This window comes from Astatotilapia calliptera, chromosome 16 (genome assembly GCF_900246225.1).
Source record: "Astatotilapia calliptera chromosome 16, fAstCal1.2, whole genome shotgun sequence".
NCBI classification, from domain to species: Eukaryota; Metazoa; Chordata; class Actinopteri; order Cichliformes; family Cichlidae; genus Astatotilapia; species Astatotilapia calliptera.
Genome location: NC_039317.1, coordinates 18125189 through 18145024, shown reverse-complemented (window position 1 = coordinate 18145024; position 19836 = coordinate 18125189). Strand labels below are relative to the sequence as shown.

The 19836-nt window shown below is 41.6% G+C and overlaps 1 protein-coding gene across 3 annotated transcripts in view; it reads left to right on the top strand.

Moving 5' to 3' along the window:
• LOC113007538 (multidrug resistance-associated protein 4-like) overlaps positions 1-19836 on the top strand; it is an 87969-nt gene that overhangs the window by 27900 nt on the left and 40233 nt on the right. For 2 of the 3 annotated variants that reach the window (XM_026144205.1, XM_026144206.1), the window contains 6 exons: positions 3152-3307; positions 6078-6167; positions 6627-6799; positions 7263-7368; positions 8644-8778; positions 10194-11167. In XM_026144205.1, coding sequence (XP_025999990.1) covers positions 3152-3307; positions 6078-6167; positions 6627-6799; positions 7263-7368; positions 8644-8778; positions 10194-10271 — 738 coding nt within the window. In that variant the 3' untranslated portion in view covers positions 10272-11167. Of the gene's footprint in view, positions 1-3151; positions 3308-6077; positions 6168-6626; positions 6800-7262; positions 7369-8643; positions 8779-10193; positions 11168-19836 lie in introns of those variants that run through there. The other variant, XM_026144207.1, reaches the window with a different exon arrangement.

The following is a 19836-nucleotide window of genomic DNA, read 5'->3' as shown; positions in this document are numbered from 1 at the left end:
TGTTTATAATCTGTGCCAGTGGGAGCATGTAAATGTTAAACAGAAGGGGTCCCAAGATGGAACCTTGGGGAACTCCACATGTGATACTTGTCTGCTCAGATGTGAAGTTACCTATTGATACAAAGTATTTCCTGTTTTCTAAGTATGTTTTGAACCAGTTTAGTACAGTTCCTGAAAGACCTGTCCAGTTCTCCAGTCGTTTGAGTAATATGTTGTGGTCAACTGTATCAAATGCTGCACTGAGATCCAGTAAAACTAGGACTGACATTTTTCCACTGTCTGTATTCAGACATATGTCATTAAACACTTTGGTCAGAGCGGTTTCAGTGCTGTGGTTCTGTCTAAAACCTGGAAGGCATCGTAGCAATTATTCTGTTTTAAGAAGTAACTGAGCTGTTGAGAAACTGCTTTTTCAATGATCTTACTTAAAAACGGGAGATTTGAGATCGGCCTGTAGTTGTTCATTTGTGTCTTGTCAAGATTGTCCTTTTTCAGTATAGGTTTGATTACAGCAGTTTTTAGTGATTCTGGAAACACACCTGATAATAAAGAAAAGTTGACGATCTGTAACAGGTCTGACTCTAAAGTCTTTGAGACCTTTTTGAAAAAACTTGTTGGCAGGACATCTAAACAGCAGGAGGAGGAGTTCAGTTGACCTAAGATGTCCTCCAGGTCTTTGCTGTTAATAGGTTGAAACTGTTTCATGGTGTTTAAACAGTTTTTTGGTGGACACAGTACATATCCTGGATCTGCTGTTGATGTACCAATTGCTTGTCTAATTTTTTGGATTTTTTCAGTGAAGAATTTGGCAAAGTCATTGCAGGCCATGGTCGAATGAAGTTCAGCTGCCACTGACACAGGAGGGTTTGTTAGCCTGTCAACTGTAGAAAATAAGACCCGAGCATTATGGCTGTTTTTAGTGATGATGTCAGAGAAGTAGGACTTCCTTGCATTCCTCAGTTGTAAATTATAATTGTGAAGTTTCTCTTTATAAATGTCATAATGAACCTGGAGGTTTGTTTTTCTCCATCTGCGCTCAGCTTTCCTACACTCTCTTTTTTCATTTTTCACCAGTGTGGAGTTTCTCCATGGAGACTTTTTCCATCCAGAGATAACCTTCACCTTAATGGGAGCAATTGTATCCATTACATTTAACATTTTAGCATTGAAGCTATTGACGAGCTCATTGACTGACCCTCTGGACAGGTCAGGTGTTAATGGGAAGACCTGGTTAAAAATTGCACTACTGTGTTCAGTTATACACCGTTTTGTGATCACTGTTGTTGATATATTTGTGTGGGCTGAGATTTTACTTTCAAAGAAAACACAGTAATGATCAGACAGGCCCACATCAGACACAGTAACCTTTGAAATGCTCAGGCCTTTGGAGATCAGTAGGTCAAGAGTGTGTCCTCTATTATGTGTGGCCTCTGTTACATGCTGAGTCAGCCCAAAGTTGCCCAGAGTGTTACTCAGGTCTTTAGTCCCTTTGTCCTGAGGGTTGTCCACATGAATGTTAAAATCCCCAGCAATAATTACACAGTCAAAATCAACACAGATCACAGACAGCAGTTCACTGAGGTCATTAAAAAAGTCTGTGCAGTATTTGGGAGGCCTGTAAACATTAAGAAACACAGCTTTGGATGGGGCCTTCAGCTGTAAAGCCACATATTCAAAAGACTGAAGACTTCCAGGAGATAGCTGCTTACATTGAAATGATTCATTAAATAGGACAGCAACCCCTCCTCCTCTCCTGCTCGCCCTAACCTCACTGATAAAACTGTAGTTAGGAGGGGTCGTCTCGATGAGAACAGCTCCACTGTTACTGTTACTTTGGTCCAACCAAGTTTCAGTTAAAAACATAAAATCAAGGCTGTGCTCAGTGATTAAATCATTAATTAAAAATGTTTTCCCAGCTAGAGATCTAATGTTTAATAAAGCCAACTTAAGTGTTTTAGAGGTATTACTTGTCCCCTCGTGTTTGGGAGCAGTCTGTGGCACACAAGGTATGTTTACTATGTTTAAAGATCTTTTAGAGTGCAGCTCTCTGTGTTTTGACCAGGCCACATGTCTCCTGTCACCTAAAAGTACAGAAATTTTAAAACCTTCTAGTAAACAGGGTCCCAGCTTCTCCTGGGAAAAGTCATCACTGCCATAATCCTCACAGCCCGGACCCTTCACACATCACGCATCAGACTGCGGAGACAGGGCATGAAGAGGAACTAAGGGGGGCGAGGCTGGGCAATGTGACTTCGATTGCTCTGTTGAGGGTGGGGCTCGATGGCGAACCTTTGGCCGCTCTGGTGGGGGGTTTATGGGGGACAAAAAGGGATTGGGATGGGGGGTAGATCTGAGCCCAGCATTGACCCGCTCCATCATCTCCTCAGTGAATTTCAGGTGTGGGGAGGAGGGAGAAAGGGAGGGGGAGGAGGGTGATGGCCTGTCAGGGGTTTGGGGGACTGGACATAAACAAGTATGAGTGAGTGGTAATTTTGACTCGGCCAATTTATTAGGTGTGTTCAATGAGATTTGATAGATTTGATACGCTGACTCTGATGGGGTGACTTTTAGAAGAGCCACAAAACTATAGAGCCCCATTTATGTCACCTTTTACAGTTGGTTAAAATGAGTAACTACACTTTTCTAACCCACCCACATTGGTGTTTATGAGATAAGCACAGATCTAAATAAATATAGCACACTTAAAAATAGCTAAATTGAATTATAAACACGTTAATTGTCCCTAACACAAATGCTACAAATGAATTTATACGTGGCATTACGCTAAAGCACTTAAATATGATTAAGATATAAATGACTTGATTTGATTAAAGGAAATATTTTTAGCTTTAAATCTTGATTATGAGGGTTAGAGAGGCTTACAGAAGGATTTTCTCCATTGCCCACCATTTCTTTTTAGTATTTTGACTGTCTAGTAAAACACAAACAATTTCATACATAAATATTATAGGACAGAGAATCTTCCCTTAGTTTTTATGCCAGTATTGTACAAAGGTTTATATTGTAGTTTGCCAGGCAACTGGGTCTCTTACTGACAAAATAATAAGCACTATTTTATTTATTTATGGGGTTTTTTGTGGGCATTTACTAAGACTTTACAGATATAACATACTAGCTCTTTCCACTGTAGGTTGGCATTGTTGGACGCACTGGTGCTGGTAAAAGCTCCCTGATCTCTGCCTTGTTCCGGCTGGCAGAACCTGAGGGAAGAATAATGATTGATGGATTTCTGACGTCTGAGATTGGTCTTCACACACTGCGACAGAAAATGTCTATCATCCCACAGGTGCGTTTCTTTAATTTCAGTATCAGCAGTTGTGTTTTGTAACTAAACACAGTAACCAATAATCATCTGCAGTGAGTCTAGGTTAGAAAGATATTACTTATAATATAATATATTAATTACTACCATGTTTAACCTTTTCGTTCTAAAGCAGCTTTGCTTTGACACCTTCTCCAAGGTCCCATGATTCCTCATGATTGAGTAATGGCAGAAATGTCAGCTGCACGACGGTAACAGAAGCCTGGATGCTTTTGCCCTTGTTAGACGCTTGGCTTTTAAAAAAAGCTAAAACAAGTGAGGAGAATTACAGTCGTCACTCAGGGGATTTCTGAAAGTGAGACAAACGGATGCCTTGAGACAGTTTAACTTTATTTCCGCTTGTTGAAACTGATACGGCATTAAGAAAATGCCAGCCTGCGGGTGAGTGTCAGCAGAGAGGAGGGAGGGGAGAAGACTCCCACGGCCTATACTGTGAAGAGAGCAGTTCCCCATCCCTGACAGAGGATTAGCCCTCTACCCCCCAAACATGGGAAAGCTGCTTAGAAGAAGTCTCCCCCATCCTCACAGTCAGAGTCCCCTTGTACACCGTCACTTAGCTCAAGTCTTAAACATTTCTAGGGTGCAGCCAAGATGCCCAAAAACAGTTTCATTAATGCTTTTCTGTGGATTTGATAGGTTTCTGGCATTGCTACTACTTCAGATAAAGTTTCACTTCTTAGTCCAAACTAGTTTGCGATGGATGTGATGTATGTTTGATGGGATTTTGTTTACTCTTTCTGCATCTCCTAGAGGGAGAGACTGCTACAAAGTGGCAGGTTACGAGTCAAAACTTTAACTGCACGCTCATCTCATCTGTATCACATGCTGGATGGCATTTTCATTATGTAGGCAGCACTCGGGAGAGTAGAGTTTCTCTGTAGTCTGTTGTTAGTATTACAAACTTATATATGGAGCGAAGACTCTTGGATTTACACAAATTCATCTGAAAGCCTTTTTTTATTCTCCCGCTAGACGTCGATGAAATGATATGCAGTCAACCTTTCACTTGGAAAAAATTTTTTGACATAAATTGCTGGTTGTCGTACTTTTCATTTGGAATTTTGAGTTTGATATGTAAACTATACATTGCCGCTGAGGAGTTTCATTATTTGACGCCCACAGATTTGATTATGATAAGCTTGTATTAGCATATGGCATTAAAAAGGGATCCATTTCAGTTTCTATTGAATTCTCAGGAATGACTTAGGAGAAAAAAAATGAATTCTGTGGCAAACAGAGGGCTTAGAATTGGTGGAGCACATAATCGGTGTATAGAAAACTGTGCTTGAAAGCAGTTTTTCCGACCTAACATTGAATCGTCAATTAAAGTGTGTCACAGAACTAGTTTGAATTGGGACTTCAGCTGGCTTAATGACAAGGTGGTGTTTTGGTGACAGAGGGAAAAGCTTATTGGAAGTAAAGAGGTGGAACATTTTCCAAGGCACAGGTAGCAGGGATGAGACCCTGAAAGCTTTACTTTCTCTGGATTGAAATTGAGCAGTTAGCCCTGCACTTTCTGACCTATATGGCGGCTTGTTGAGACATGACTTTTTAATTTTTGCTGTGTTTCCACACCCAAATGTATGCTTTATTTTCTTTTGTTATAAAGGTGACCTGTAAGAGAACAGATGTAAAGGTGTGGATATATTAATAGTTCTGTAACCTTTAAGCTTTTTAGACTCAATGTGTGCTTTACTTTTGCTCCTAGTCTAATCTCACAGTTGCCAGATGAACGTATCGTATCTTGATTCGAGGTCAGATGCATATCTTGACTAAGCTGGAGTTATCGCGTTCCTCTGACTGTGATGCGGATACAATGGAAGCATCACTTTTTGTTATGGACAGTCGCTGCTCTGTGCAACCTCAAACTGTGGCAGACTCAACAGCCTTGTATTATTATTAACTTGTTTTTTTCTTTAAACAGTCATTATAACGATTTAAGTACCTTGCTTATTTTGCTCACGGATCAAACACTGTGGACATAAATGCAATGTAAAAACCTTATCTGCAGCAGGGGTGTACCGTGAGCGAGAGGGTCTTTATGCTGTCCAAGGAGAGCCCTCTACTGAGTAAATCACTTCAACATTGGAGCAAGATTTATGAACGCACACTATATATGGCCTGACATGAGATGATGTGGGATTGTTCCTTTTTATCAGTTCATCACAAACAGAGTGGCGTGTTGGAACAGTGCCCATGGACAGGCTCTTTCCTTTACACTGTAATAAAGAGCTTTATTTACCCTCTTAAAGAGGGCTGTGTGGCTCAACCTTGATACAGGTGCATGGCTTACCATAAATACATATCTTGGACATCCTACCTGTCTGAGATGTGAGGCTGTCCTTTCATGAGGGTAGTCAACTAATGTGATAACCTAACTATTCACACATGCTTGTACATTTAGTTAGTACGGTTTCTTATTCTGTATTTTAATGTTAACTTGACAGTCCTTTTGTGTCATATTATACATTCAGACAGCCTTGCACGACTATTCTCCACCAGCACCAATGCGCACATTGTGGTTTTCCAAGTAAAAAGATCAACTTACTGAAGCATAGTTGGCTAGAGCACTGAATAGAGCTCCTGAGTGGAGCAAGGCCTTTGTGAACATCTTCCCCTCACACATTGCTTAGCACTCTTCTATAAATCCTGTCTTAACCCTTTCATACATCTTCCCCCTTGTCATTATCTTAACTGGCCACGGCCTTCTCTTTCCATATCCATCTATCCACAGGACCCAGTTCTCTTTACGGGCACCATGAGGAAGAATCTGGACCCTTTCAAGCAGCACACAGATGAGGACCTGTGGAATGCACTCCAAGAGGTACTCCAGCGTGGCTCTGAATGATTCTCCCTTGCCAGCCCAGGGGGGGATCCCTCTGTCCCCCTGTACAATGCTGCCATTCAGATTCCCTGCTCGCCACAAGTCATGGGGGGAAATCCCATTAGGGCCATGGGGCCCAGCTCAATGTGCGGCTTGTAACGGGTAACCATTGAAAGTGCTGGGGGAGATGTGTTTGGGCAGTCAGGCCAACCAGGATGAAGGCTTCCCCCACAGTGAAGGGCTTCAGCTCCTGGTCCTGTCTCTGAATGGGTTTGGTGGCCTGGATTAAAGCTAGAGGCTGGCCACAAGAGAGCACTGGCCAAGGTCATCAGTAGACCTGGCCCTGCATTGTGCCAGGCAGTTAATGGGTGTGTTTGGATGGCTCTTTAAAGACATCCCCACAGGAGGCCTTTATGCAGGAGTAATGAAGGGTAGGGGCTGAGCTCTCTCTCTCTGCAGGTGCAGATGAAGGCCATGGTGGACGAGCTGCCCAGCAAGCTGGAGACGGTGCTGACGGAGTCGGGCTCTAACTTCAGCGTGGGCCAGAGGCAGCTAGTGTGCCTGGCCAGGGCCATCCTCCGGAAAACCCGCATCCTCATTATTGATGAGGCCACTGCTAATGTGGACCCAAGGTCAGATTATACTTCTCAAGTAAATTATTATACATCAGCGTGGAAGCGCTCTCTTCCACATGTGTCTTGTTTTTCTGTACAATGGTGCTACACAATATGGGTATTTTTAAGTGCATAGAATAAAACCTTTTCTCTTTTTTCTTAAAATCATTTTGGTAAAGCATCGGTGCAAACATAGATTTTTTTTTGTTTAACACACATAATAAAAATATATGGGTTTATAAGTCTAAATCTCACCTGGTGAAGATCAAATCAAGTCAATTAAAAAAAAAAATGTAACAAAATATACCACACTTGTCTTTTTAAAGCTGAAGTCCTGTGGTATTCTGTATTTTTTCTGTCTGTTGCTGCACATATTTCTCTGCTGATGAGCCATTGTTCTGTGCTGCGTAAAATCCCTGCCCAAGGCTGTATAGGAAGAGAGCTTTTCAGTTCTCAGGTGTTTTGTTTCCTGCTTCTTTAGAACTGATGGACTCATCCAGCAGACTATCCGGGACAAGTTTCAAGAGTGCACAGTCCTGACCATTGCTCACAGGCTAAACACTATCATTGACTGTGACAGAATACTGGTAAGTAAGAAAGCAGTAAATTTCCATTGTAAAGCACTTTAGTGAAGGTTTTAAAATGAGACTCTTCTGCTGGAGTTCATTCCAACATTGCTCTGCAAGTAGCTTTGTGATATTCCCTCTTAAACTTTGGCAACCCCTTGTACTATCTCACCAGCTACAGTAAATATTGCATTCAGTGTTTTCAGAATTTGTAGAGTAAATCTGGGGTCCCCTGCAAAACATGCACTTCACATTCATTCTCATTGTTGTATGCCGAACAAAAGCAGCTTTTAAACACCTCTGTCCTTTATTTTCAGTTCCGCTACCTTATTTTGCAACAGCTGGGCAGATTTCTCACTCGCAGCATTCCCTTTCATTCAACCTTCGCTTGCACCACTTGATCTTTGGCCCTTTCCTGCTACTGCCTGCAGAGGTGCCAATTAGTGCCATTTGTGGTGGCATTTGTTAAGAGTCTATGGAGGACGGGGCACGGCCCGGTGGCCGCTTGGTGACTGAGAGGGTTGCTGAAATAAGGCAAATATCACAGAGAGGGGACTGTTTCACACGTACACTCGTGTTAAATGCCCCCAGACTGTCACACACTCTGGGAAAATTAAATTGGGACCCGGAAGAATCGTCCAAATTGCAAGAATCGAATTGCATTTCCTGGTAGCCTGCTCCTAAACTTTTGATTATGACAGCAGCTGCAGAAGTCTCCCTTTCATACTAAACACTACCTGAAAGTGGGCTTTACTGATAACAAACTGCTCATTAACGCTGTAAGGGGATCGAGCTTGTTAAAATTTGTCTGTGATATAATTGTAGTCTTTTCCAAACTGCCTGAATTGGCACTATTCTTTGTGTGGTTTACATGGCATGTGATGACATAGAAATGATGGTAATTTTCTAGCGAGTCTTAAAGGTGTGATTGTTGGATTTGACTGAGGACCACCCCTAGGCCTCTGAAACGCTAGGATAAATACATGGATAAATCCCTGATCTCCTGTCTGTCAGAGTCAGCGCACCAGACTTTCACGCTGCTAACAGGTTACCCTCATTGTGCATGGCGTTCTCGAGCAGAAACAGGCACCCGTGTTTGTTGTTGCATGAGTCACATAAAATAGATGGTTCCTATGTGCACCGAACTACTGTTTCCCCATTCAGCTTGCGCTGTCTGCTTGCATCACTCAGCAGTGAAACAGCTGAAATGTCAGTTTTCCCCAAAGTAAAGTATACAGACACAGGAACACACACACTTACACACACACACACCCACCATTGTATGTGTGATTGCAGGTTCTGGATGCTGGCATGATCCAGGAGTATGATGAGCCATATGTGCTGCTCCAGAACCAGGATGGGCTCTTCTACCAGATGGTCCAACAGACAGGCAGAGCCGAGGCTGCCTCGCTCCTGCACACAGCCAAACAGGTAACCACATCCACCTTTGTCCCAGGACAAGCCTGTCCCTAAATAAGAGCCCAGTCGTTGCACAGTAATCCCAGACTCTCCCCTTAACTCCAGGCTCCATTGCTCACCTCCAAAATAATACAGCTAAGCAACAGAAGATGTGTGTAGCCCTGACAATGCAAAGACACTTGATTACCATTTTAATTTAAAGTGTCTACTTGGAGCATTGCGACACCATAACATTAATTTCAAGAGAGAAATTGTCCCTTTGTAGATTTACATCCTCTGATATTATCGGAAAAAGTCTCTGTATAATCTTTTTTCTCATAATGTAATTTTGAGATCATTTTAGCGATGATTCTAGAAAAGCAGCTTTCTTTGCACTGTATCTATTTTGAAATATTGGGTTTAACTTCATCGCGATTTGGGATAAACTTTCTATGGGGATTACTGTAATAGAGAATGTCCATATTTTTTCCCTGTGAAATTCATTTGTGATGTATTTCCCCTTCAGACACTGAACAGATAAGAGCCAGCTATTCATTGTTCAATTCCACTTTATGTGCATCTGTCTGGGACTACAGATACCATATTGCAACTTCAAACAGGTCTTTGTGAAATAAGAAAAAGTAGGCATCATTTCATTTTCTCTCTGTCCCTCGCACAAATTTATCAGCGGAACTGTATCTCCTCAGCCAGAGGAGTGAAATGAGTAAAATACTGATTTCAAAGACTCAGCACAGTGTGGTATTATTTGGTTTCGTCTTACCCTGCACACTGGCGGATTGGTAGTGGCATTGTTCGGGCCCTTACGTTTTCCTTTCTTTATTGTAGGATGCTCTTCTTTGATCAGATTACTGCAGCATCCATAACTGTCTAGCACCACTTATTAAATACAGAGATAGTCCGCATGTTGTGTGTCAAGTTTCTATAGTTGTCAGTCAAGGTTTAAATACATTCAATAATCTGATATCAACCTCTAGCTCCTTTGTCGTGCTGAAAGAGAATCCCAGAGTAGACAGTACATATATCTCAAGCTATGGCCAAGCTTTCACTTCCATTGCCTCTTTTTCCACAAACTTTCTTGCTGAAATTGTTCAGCTGTCAGAGCGGCTCGGCATAAAGAAGCCATGCCTTTTGCAGGCGCAAACACTGCAATCCGGCTTTTCTAAATAGCGGCTTGCAGCTTAGGAGCCAGCGTAAGAGAAAATTAACTCCACAAATAATTCCTGTAATTATCTCCAAAAATTTTCCTGCCTTTAATCTAACAGTTGTTTACTGGGCTAAATAAGCCACTTTTGTATGCTTCAGTGGGTGATAAATCCCCTCGCCGTGCTCTGACTGGATCTGTCATAAATTGCGCCTTAACAGATCGTAGCTCAGATTGGACAGTGTGCTTGTGTTCTGTGACACTGCTTCCCTGATCCGCTTTTCAGGTTTACACGAACAAAAAGCGGCTGACTGACGTGCGCCGTGACGAGGACGTCCGCGTCATCTTCGAGACGTCCCTTTGACGGTTTGGAGTGTCGCTGTGGTCCTCGTGTTAGCCATCAGTGACCAAGTATTTTAGCAGACACACCGATATTCCTAAATGTCTTCAGGCCTAGTGCAGTGTAGTGTGCGCTCCATTTGATTAGCATAGACCCGTGGTATGGAACAGAAAGGAGGCACACGCCTGAGGTGGGCTGTGCCTTCCATTGACAGCATATTACTGCATGGCTGTTTATTGATTGCAAACGGCTATATTTATGTAGGTGTGTCCTGGCTTCTGGGGTATCTACAGTGGGGAACTGGTGCTCAAAAGAGTGTCAATATTCTGTGTGCAATAAATTACCTGTGGCTTAAATTGTTCTTTTAGGGAAAACATTGTTTTATAGGAATAAAGTCTTTTCATTACTTGAAAAATGCTTGACAAGCCAAGGAGAACCTCAGAGGGGACACGGATGCTTTCTGTAATTATTGTGCCTTAATCACGCGATTGATTCCTAGTAATTGCACTGTTTGTAAATTGAATGGTTTCCCTGCACTTTGACTCTATCGGTTTTATGTCTACCTCATCTCTAGTGAGCAAAGACCAGTAACAGTTGGCAATGATACTGACTAATATCAAGGAACCAGATGTCTCTCAACTTTCTGTCCTGGCTTGTTTGATTAACGACTTTATTTGAGAATGTAACACTTTTATGCAGGTAATTATGTGGATGGAACCGAGTGAGATTATTTATATCCTGGTAATTATTCGCGCTGTTTGATTTTTTTACATCTTTGTCTACGGCTCGTAACACAAATGGAAGGTAAGATTTCAAGCACTTTGCAGTTTCTAAGTCATAAATAAGTGCGAGGAATGCTCACTTGTAACTGACACTAGATTTGTTTCAAATTTCATTTAATAAAAGAGTATTGTTTTGAACGTTTCGCTTCATTTTGCTTCATTGTGAGACTGACTCACCAGCGTTTCCTCCCCGCTGTTGCTCATTCCACACTCAGCTGCCTGAATGGTGTGTTTGCTTCAGGTCAGTGGTTACAGCTGGAGTTGAACACGATGCTACAAACTGGTAAGCGGTTAAAGGAAGCGACCGTGTGATTATCGTGCTGAGTCGAGTGATTTTCTAATTCTGTTTCAGTGGTAAAGTGGCGCGGCCTTGCACTCTATTATTTTAACATGTCAGTAGTGCAATAAGATGATTAAGTCTTAAAATGTAATTTTGTCATTAGCGGCTCTCTTAGAAAAGAGCTGTTTAATTTGGCTTCATACAGACAAGCGCAAAGCCAGTGATTACACATTCACAGATTCTTGTCAGTAAACACTTAGCTCGGTCTAAAAGGCGGTATTTAACCAGGCCCGTATTTGGGTCATGAACTGTGGGACATCAGTTCCTTTAAAAGCTGAGTGATTTACACAATTCATTAAAGCCAGTGAATCTTCAGCCGGCGTCATATTAAATGGTTACTTACTCTCAAATAGCCCCTTGGGAGCTGAATTGTTGGCTTGCGAATAGATTAAAGTTTACATTGAAAAGAAAAATTGAATTCAGAGGTAATCAATAGCATAATGGGCCAGTGAGAGGAGCCTGCTGCCTGAAATGAAATTACCATATTTTTAATCTTAATTTTCCACTCTGTTTATCTGACAGTGTGGATGTGCAATCCAAACAGATAATGAGAGAGTGGGATATTGACAGTGGGGTCCTCTGGAGTGCTTGTTTCAGTGATTAAACACTGTGATCTGTGATTACTTTGTGTCGGGTGTCAGGCTGGCGGCCAGGGCCCAGGGAGACGTAGGCACACGGCAGCTGGAGCATCACGGGTCTCTGAGGTGCTAATGCACCTGACGCAGCATTGACAGCATTCGAAACCCTATCAGGGACTGCACCACATGGCAGCTGCCACAATAGAAATACTCATGGCACTATCTACATCAGAGTCAGCATATATCCTCTCTGCTCTCCCCTTGATAAGAGCCAGCGCAAGAATGGTGACAACAAAGTTTGCACAATATGTATTATTAACCAGATACCTCCCTACGTCCCTCAATAATAGCACCATTTTAGGACATATCTGAATAGGTGTGCGAATAGCAGTGCTGTCAACATAGTGCTGATATAGCTTTAATAAACAAATGTCTGGGAAACCTGGCTGTCCACACAATGAAGTTTAATCCCAAAGAAATAAAACGCAAAATAAGAGTCAGCACAATGTGGAGGCAGTGAATAAAATGATGAATTCAAACCGCAGCAGCTAGCTCATCCACACTTTTAAGAGAGAAGTGATACACTGGTGCTGATTTGAGGTTGGGGACAGCTGCCGTATTCAGTTAAAGATGTTTTATTGTCAGTTTTGGAGAAGAATAATGTAACAAGTATCTGTAACAAGTGAAAGTGCTGTAAATTGTTTAAGATTGTTTTGTCACTGGCCTATAAGTAGGCGACTGAAGGCCATTTTGGGTTTAGGAAACAATGTTGTTGGGTTATTTATTTTTTTACAGACTTTGTGTTGTGCCAGCATTTTCTTTTGTGATTGATACTGCTGTTTGACAAATGGAAACAAATTGCACGGTGAAGGCGTCTGAATGGCAGGGAGCTGGGGAGTGTCAAACCTGGTGCTGAAAGACGATGAAGCGAGAGCCTCAGGTTTTTGTGGGCGACTCAGACCTGACTGATCCCAACATAAAGTACTTGTTGAAGAGAAGGAGAAAAGGAGAACGGGATTTTCGACAGGCTGCAGTGAAATTAGGAGAATTGACTATGGCGGCTTTGTTCCTGGCTGGTGACATGGGGTGGGGGGAGATGGGGAGACTGGAGCGATTCCCCAGAGAATCTCTGCTCAGGCTTTCTAAAGTGACTACAAACTGAATATCTGACAAGTTCCCAAGGCCTGACACAACCCTGTGTAGAGCTAAGAAAAACAAACAACAAATGGCACGTTTTGAAGATACGTGTGGTGACACTGGATGCACTGTGTTAGAAAATGGCTTTTTATCTTGTTAAAAATAGGCACTCAATTCGAAACATGCTATATTTTCTATATCGGCGCAACAATCTAGTTAGACCTAGTTTTCCTCATGACAGACTTTGTCAAACTACAAAAATGAGAGCCACCAAGTGTCATTTTCCAACTTATTAGAGGACTTGTAACTGGCAGCGTTTCTTTCATCTAACACCATAAACAAACACAAACAGCAGCTCAAACTTTTTCCTTTCTCCGTGTACACATGTGGTTTAATAAGCCGCACTGACTCAGGGTGCCTCAGCAGTTTAGTGACCGCGCTGAGTAATACTGCTACAAACAATAATTATAGGTCATGCATGTAATGGATGATTATATTTTGTAAATTATCCAGGCTGTGGCGTGTTTCAAGCTCTTTAGAGCTTGAGTACTCTGTGCAATATTTCCAGAGAAACAAGCACTAAAAGTTGTTCAAACAATAAAAAAACAAAAAAACAACTTGGTTTCTAAGAACTACGCATTTTTGCAGTTTTACCTGTCTCCACTACTTTGAACTAAACTGGCTAATGTGGCCCTTTGAAAGGCTAACAAATAGGAAACCTCTTTGCATGCTTTAGCTTTAAATCCTGGACATGCTCTGCCACCTTTCAAAAGTACCGTTTGATTCCTCAACTGCGAGAGAAAGAAGCAAAGTGGAGTGTAGACAATAGCCAGGGGCTTATCTCATCAGTAAATAAGGCTTATTGCTTAAAGACATAAAAGGCTATGCTTATTGGTGATGTCATCCCTTTGTGTAAGATTGATGAAGCTTGAGGCAGGGGGCATAATGTGAATGTATGTGTGTGAAGAGAGGCCTGGTGCACCAAACTCTGGAGTTCTGAACTTTCCCCTGGAGAGTTTGATTTAATTTAAAATGTATGACATATATTTTAACTGCTGCTGCACTAAAATTGCACTCTTTGGTGGTAAACTAGCCCAAATGTACTTCAAAGTTCCATCTGGCCAGGGGGCTTTTATCCTTAGACATGAGAGCGGTTGATGTTCTGTGCATGTAAACGTGCAGCTTTGGGTAAAGGTGGGGACAGCTTGTGTCCCCCCATTATTGTCTGGTTGCATTTACGTGGGTCCAAGGGCCCACTGTGTCTTTTCGGGTTACTTTCTCATCATTTCTCCTAATGTAGAGACCCACAGGGTTGGTGGCAAGCGCACAATGCGGCCGTTGTATGGTTACTGTCAGCTCTCTCAAATAAGGCTTCCTGTTCATTAGACTTCTTTTCACCTTCGCACAATGCGCCGGCTTTGCAGCAATAGTGAGTCGACGCCCATCTCTTCAATGCCATGTGAATAGTTCTAAATAGTGTTTATGCAAGCTATTGTTGTCTATTGTGTGTCCAGTCCTAATGCACAGTGATTTGCCTGCTTTTGTTGCCTGGGATACATTATCTTGCCTATGTGGCTTCAGATGCATGCCTGGCCTTTGAGCCAGTAAACAGTCTAAAAGTTAACTCCCTATGGACAATGCTGGAGATCTCTGATAAAGTGGGACATAGTGTTACTGCCTCTCTAATAAGTGGTAAGATGGCTTCTTCCACTGCGCGTATATCCTTTTTTCTGTCTGCACAGCCTCTCAAATTAAATGTTGAGTGCACAAAGGCTCAGACTTCTCTTTGCATTTTTTCATGTGCAGAAAAAAAAACCTCAACTCTAATTAAATAGTGACATTTAACCTCAAAGCTGATGTAAATCATAATCTGTGGAGATCATTAAAAAAACATGGTAAAGTTGGTGCTGTTGCTTTCAAAGATTAGGCTGACATTATCTGTTGCACATCTGGTGAAGAATGTCTGCTCGGCGGGGAGATATATTTAAACCCTGTGTCTTTATTCTTACAACCGTCAGTGTGAAAATGAAACGGTAATGCAGATAGACAGGCAGGTGGATAATCTGGCACACATCACAGTCAAAAGAATAAAAACTTTTATATCTCAAAGATAATGTCAAAATGATATGTCGGCTAATGGAAATTTGATGTCTCGTCGGTTGCATTAATATGGATTTCTGCTGTTGCACTTTATTGATTACATTGATTTTTAAAAAATAAATAAATGAAATAGCACGTACATTTTGCATTGTACTAGTGTAGCTATATTTGTATTTGTGCCCCATTTATTTAGTTATAGTTGACATTAAGTGTTTCACGAAAAAGTTCCTGTTGCTCGTAGCTAAACTGTAAACTTTTCTCAGCAAGTCCACCCGAGTTAGGCAGATTTTAAAAATGAGCTTTTACTTCGAGAAAATAAAAGTTGTTGTGGTGGTGGTGGTGTGTGTGTGTGTGTGTGTGTGTGTGCGTGTGTGGGGGGGGGCATACACCTAAATTGTTTTTCCAAATATCCAAATAAACCCGAAAAATGACAGAATAGGAATAGGCAGCATATTATAGCCTTCATCTGTTTGTGGCATTGTTCTAGAAAGTGTATACATCACCTCCAGAGAGTAACCGATAGGCCCAACCATTCACTACTTGGATAGTTGCACAAAAGCCGAAGATATCTGCGGCACAGATTACATTATACTCATTTCAAAAGCATTCACAGTCAAGTATGCAGAGCGAAAAAAAAGATGCTTTTAATGCGAGTCAGTGATTACAGGTGAGAGATGTAACTGATAGGCGGTCATTATTGTGCAGAGATTTGGTTTGTTTGACCCCCTAAAGCAGTCTGCTGCCAAGGGAATTTAAAACAAGCTTTGGACTTGGAGGAAAGGAATGTTATGATTGCTCTCAGTGACACTGATACAACACTGTCACATCTCCAGACTATGGGAGACGCGACTGAGCCGAGTCCCACAACCTGAACACTTAGCGGCAGGGATTTTATTAACCTGTCAAAAAAGAGGCTAGGTGCTGCTTTGTCTTTTATTGCCACATCCCCTTACGCTCTTGCTGTTGCTTACACGTTTGACCTCCATTAGCCCACCAGGTGTGTTTCACATTTTATTTAATGAACTGTAGTCATGAGGTAATTCATTGCCTGCAACAATACTCCTTGAAGCAAGTTTTTTTTTCTTCTTTCCTCCACACTAAAGTAGTGATGCTGACTTGCTTTGCTCCTGGGCTGATATTTTCATTAAAGGCCCTCTTATCAATTAATGAAATAAAGAATCTGTTTCTTGCCCAATGCTATTACCGCCCACAAATCAAAAGGTTTCCAGTGTAATGCCTTGCCTCCCATGCCAGTTAATTAGGTAGTGTTGTGCTACATACTAATGCTACTTTCATGAGAATAATCTGAGACAATGAACCTGTCTCTTTTGTGTCCTTCTGCAAGCCCTCTTAATTAATATCAGCAAATACAAACCAAAGTTAATTGAAATTTGAACATCCCATCTTTATAGTTTACAATAATACAATTGTTCTTGTTTTGTTGGTGTTTTTTGAATTACAATAATAGCCGGCATCATATCTCTATTTAATATTTCATTGATTTCTCTCAGGGATGCAGCAGAAATATAAAAGACAGAAATTTCTTAACCATGAGTAAACACCGGTGGCAATATATGCAACCCCAAAATTGATTTCGACCGACACATTAATATTCAAACTGCTCCAGATAATCATAACAAGGTGTACGTGATTTGTTTTCATTGATTAAGTGACATTGCTCCAGCGTCTCTCGGCATGGTTATTAATATAGTTTGCATTGATATTATTCCTGCGTTAACAACAATTTCAACCAAGTGCGGTAGATTACTGGGCTGATTCAAAAGAGTAGCATCTCTGTGGCATGTGGCTTTAATCAGAAACGCTTCTGATGTAAAATCTTTACAACTTTAATCAATCTATGGATGCGCTTTTCAAACTGTATGCAAGTTTGAATAGCATAGTTTTAAAGAGGCTGTGCCCTGCTGTCAGATACCTGATATGTTTTGCAAATTACAAATCCTTCTAGGAATATGAATTAGGCTGTGCGAACTGAGTCCTGCTTCCATTTGTGGTGCGCACAGTTCAGATTTCACATGGTTTACATGAATTCTAGGAGATAACATAATCAGGCCAGTAATGCAGTAGGATTTTTTTTTATTGTTAATGCACTTCTTTTGTCAAATTGGCCCATGAACAGAAATAGCTAAACAAAATAAATAAATAGATAAACAGTGGGTTGTCATTATAGCCTTTATGCAGTGAGATTTCTGAGCCAAGAACATTTCTGAAGTTAACAGTATTTATGTTCCGGTAGCGTTGGTCACAGTCTGTCATACATTATTTGCATCTGCATGTCCGATTAGCAAATGTGACATATTCCTGAGATCAGGCTCCTAGCACTCTAACCACCCACTATGGCAATTAACTGTCTACTAAGCTAACAAGCGTAACACACATGCCTGATGCAAGCCAGTAGAATATCAAGCTACTCTCCTAGATGCATGCCTGTTTACCCTGTAGAACCACTGCGAACACACTGTACACATCCATTTTCTACATGCACCGGCTAATTTCAGATGTTGATTAACCTGCGGCGCTGGACTGAGCGGCTCTCACCATCGTCGATATGGGTTTATGCTGGGTTGCAGCTGGCGTTGGAAATCCACGAGGGACTAGCGAGAAGTTGTCGGGGAGGAAAGGTGCTCTTTGAGCTTTCATCTTCATCATGAGCACTTTAGCTGTGAGCCGAATGAAATTATCAACTGTGATACCGGCCTTTCTTGTCTTCAACCCTCATGCTTAAATCACATTGCCCTTGACATTTTGAGTGTTGTTATAACTGCTTTGAAAGAGTACGGCATGAAAAAAATGCCTGAATACATACGAATAACTCAAAGAACAGTGTCAAAGAAAGACAGCGCATTATACGCTGAATCGTTCTTATTGTGTGTCAGGTTGGAGGGCAACTGATTTACAAGAGTACAAGCGGCCATTTATGACAGTGCATGCTGTAGGTCATCATCGGGAAAAGAAGTAATTTAAGTACCAATCCACTGATGCATTTATTCTTCGAATGGGGCCTAAGCATTATCAGCACTGCTGTAAATAGATTGACAATGTCGTTTCACTATGTGTTGGAGACTTTTATCTAGTGTAACATCTGAATGTAAAAGAAAGCGCGCACATGTGTGTGTGTGGTTTTTATACATATATGTATATATATATATATATATATATGTATATGTATATGACAACAAATGGCACCAAACGAAACTATCTGTTCTAAAAAAGCATTGACCGTCAGGGCATAGCCAATATGGAGGTTAATCCATTCTAGTGTCTATACTATGGGATGCTTGTGGAGCCATATTTGCTTAGGGCAGCCATGCAAATTATTACTTACTGCCCTGTAAGCTGATAACACAAATTAGATACCCATTAAAGTTGAACAATGTATATAGAATGAGAAAAGATTGCAAGTGATACCTGAAGGGATGCTTAAGTCATATGGCACTAAAATATGCCTCATGCTTGCAAACTTCAAAAGTGGAGAGATGTTTATCCGTGGGATTGGAAGATGCATAATAGTAATCTCATATGCACAGAGGCAGCTGCCAGGTGGAGGATAGCACACTGCATGTTTATGAATAGAAATCATTACAGGGACTGGGGAGCATACCGGCATGGACCAGTGACACAGAACTTTTTTATCGTCTACCCAGTGCACAGTGCAGCACTTAAAAGTTCATGTTCCGAAATATTTAGTACAGTACCGCGTCACTTTATTTGTGGTCATTTGGAGCAGTGCTTGATTAGTGTTTTTAACTGAATGCTAATTACTTGAAGCCTTGACCTGAGTATGAGTCGTTCGTGCCATGCCGACACCTGAGGGGCCAGCTTTACCAGCAGTGCCACTGCTTCGCTCTTCCGCTCTACCTCTCAGCCTGTGCCTCTTATCAGATGAGCTACTTCAATTCATGTGTCAAACACCTCTTTGAGTGCAAATACAAATGTTCAGCAGCTTTTAAGAGGCAGAAGTGCTGTTTGTGGCTGTGTTTGACAAGGGAGGAAGTGTTTCTGGCCTGTTTGGGAACCCTAGCTAATTCTACCTTTGACTTGCCCGTTGTTGTCTTTGAGCCCCTTTCGCTCTCTGCTCCTCTGGCTGGCTGAGAGTTAGGGATTCATCTTAAAACCTCCCCTTTGTCTGACAGACCGTGGAGTCAGCAGTTATTCTTCAACTGGCGACTTTCAGTGCTTGGTGGTGAAAGAGATGAAGCTGAAACACAAAGGCAAATTAAGGGTACAAAAACACTCGCTATTGTTCCATTGTTGAGGGTCACAAATCGTCAAGTAAAAGCAACACAGCGTGGTTGAAATGTATTCGCCTTCATCCCTTTCCCCCCCTCCCTCCCATCTCCTCTCTTTATATTCATTAGATTCATTATAGGCCACAAAGGACTGCCAACAAAACAGCTTGTGATTTTAGTTGAATTCATCCCCCTCTGAGGCCTGCAGGGAAATTAAAGTAGGTGACTATCACTAGAGGGGGAGCAGGCTTGACACATCTGAAGCTTTCAGTGATGCTAATAGCCAAGCGTATCCAAAATACACAGGAGCTGACCTCAAACAGATTGTGGGGGTTTAAAATCATTAGTTTGCAAATGAAGCAAAAGTACATTGGATCTATGGAAGAATCAGCCCACTCTGAACCT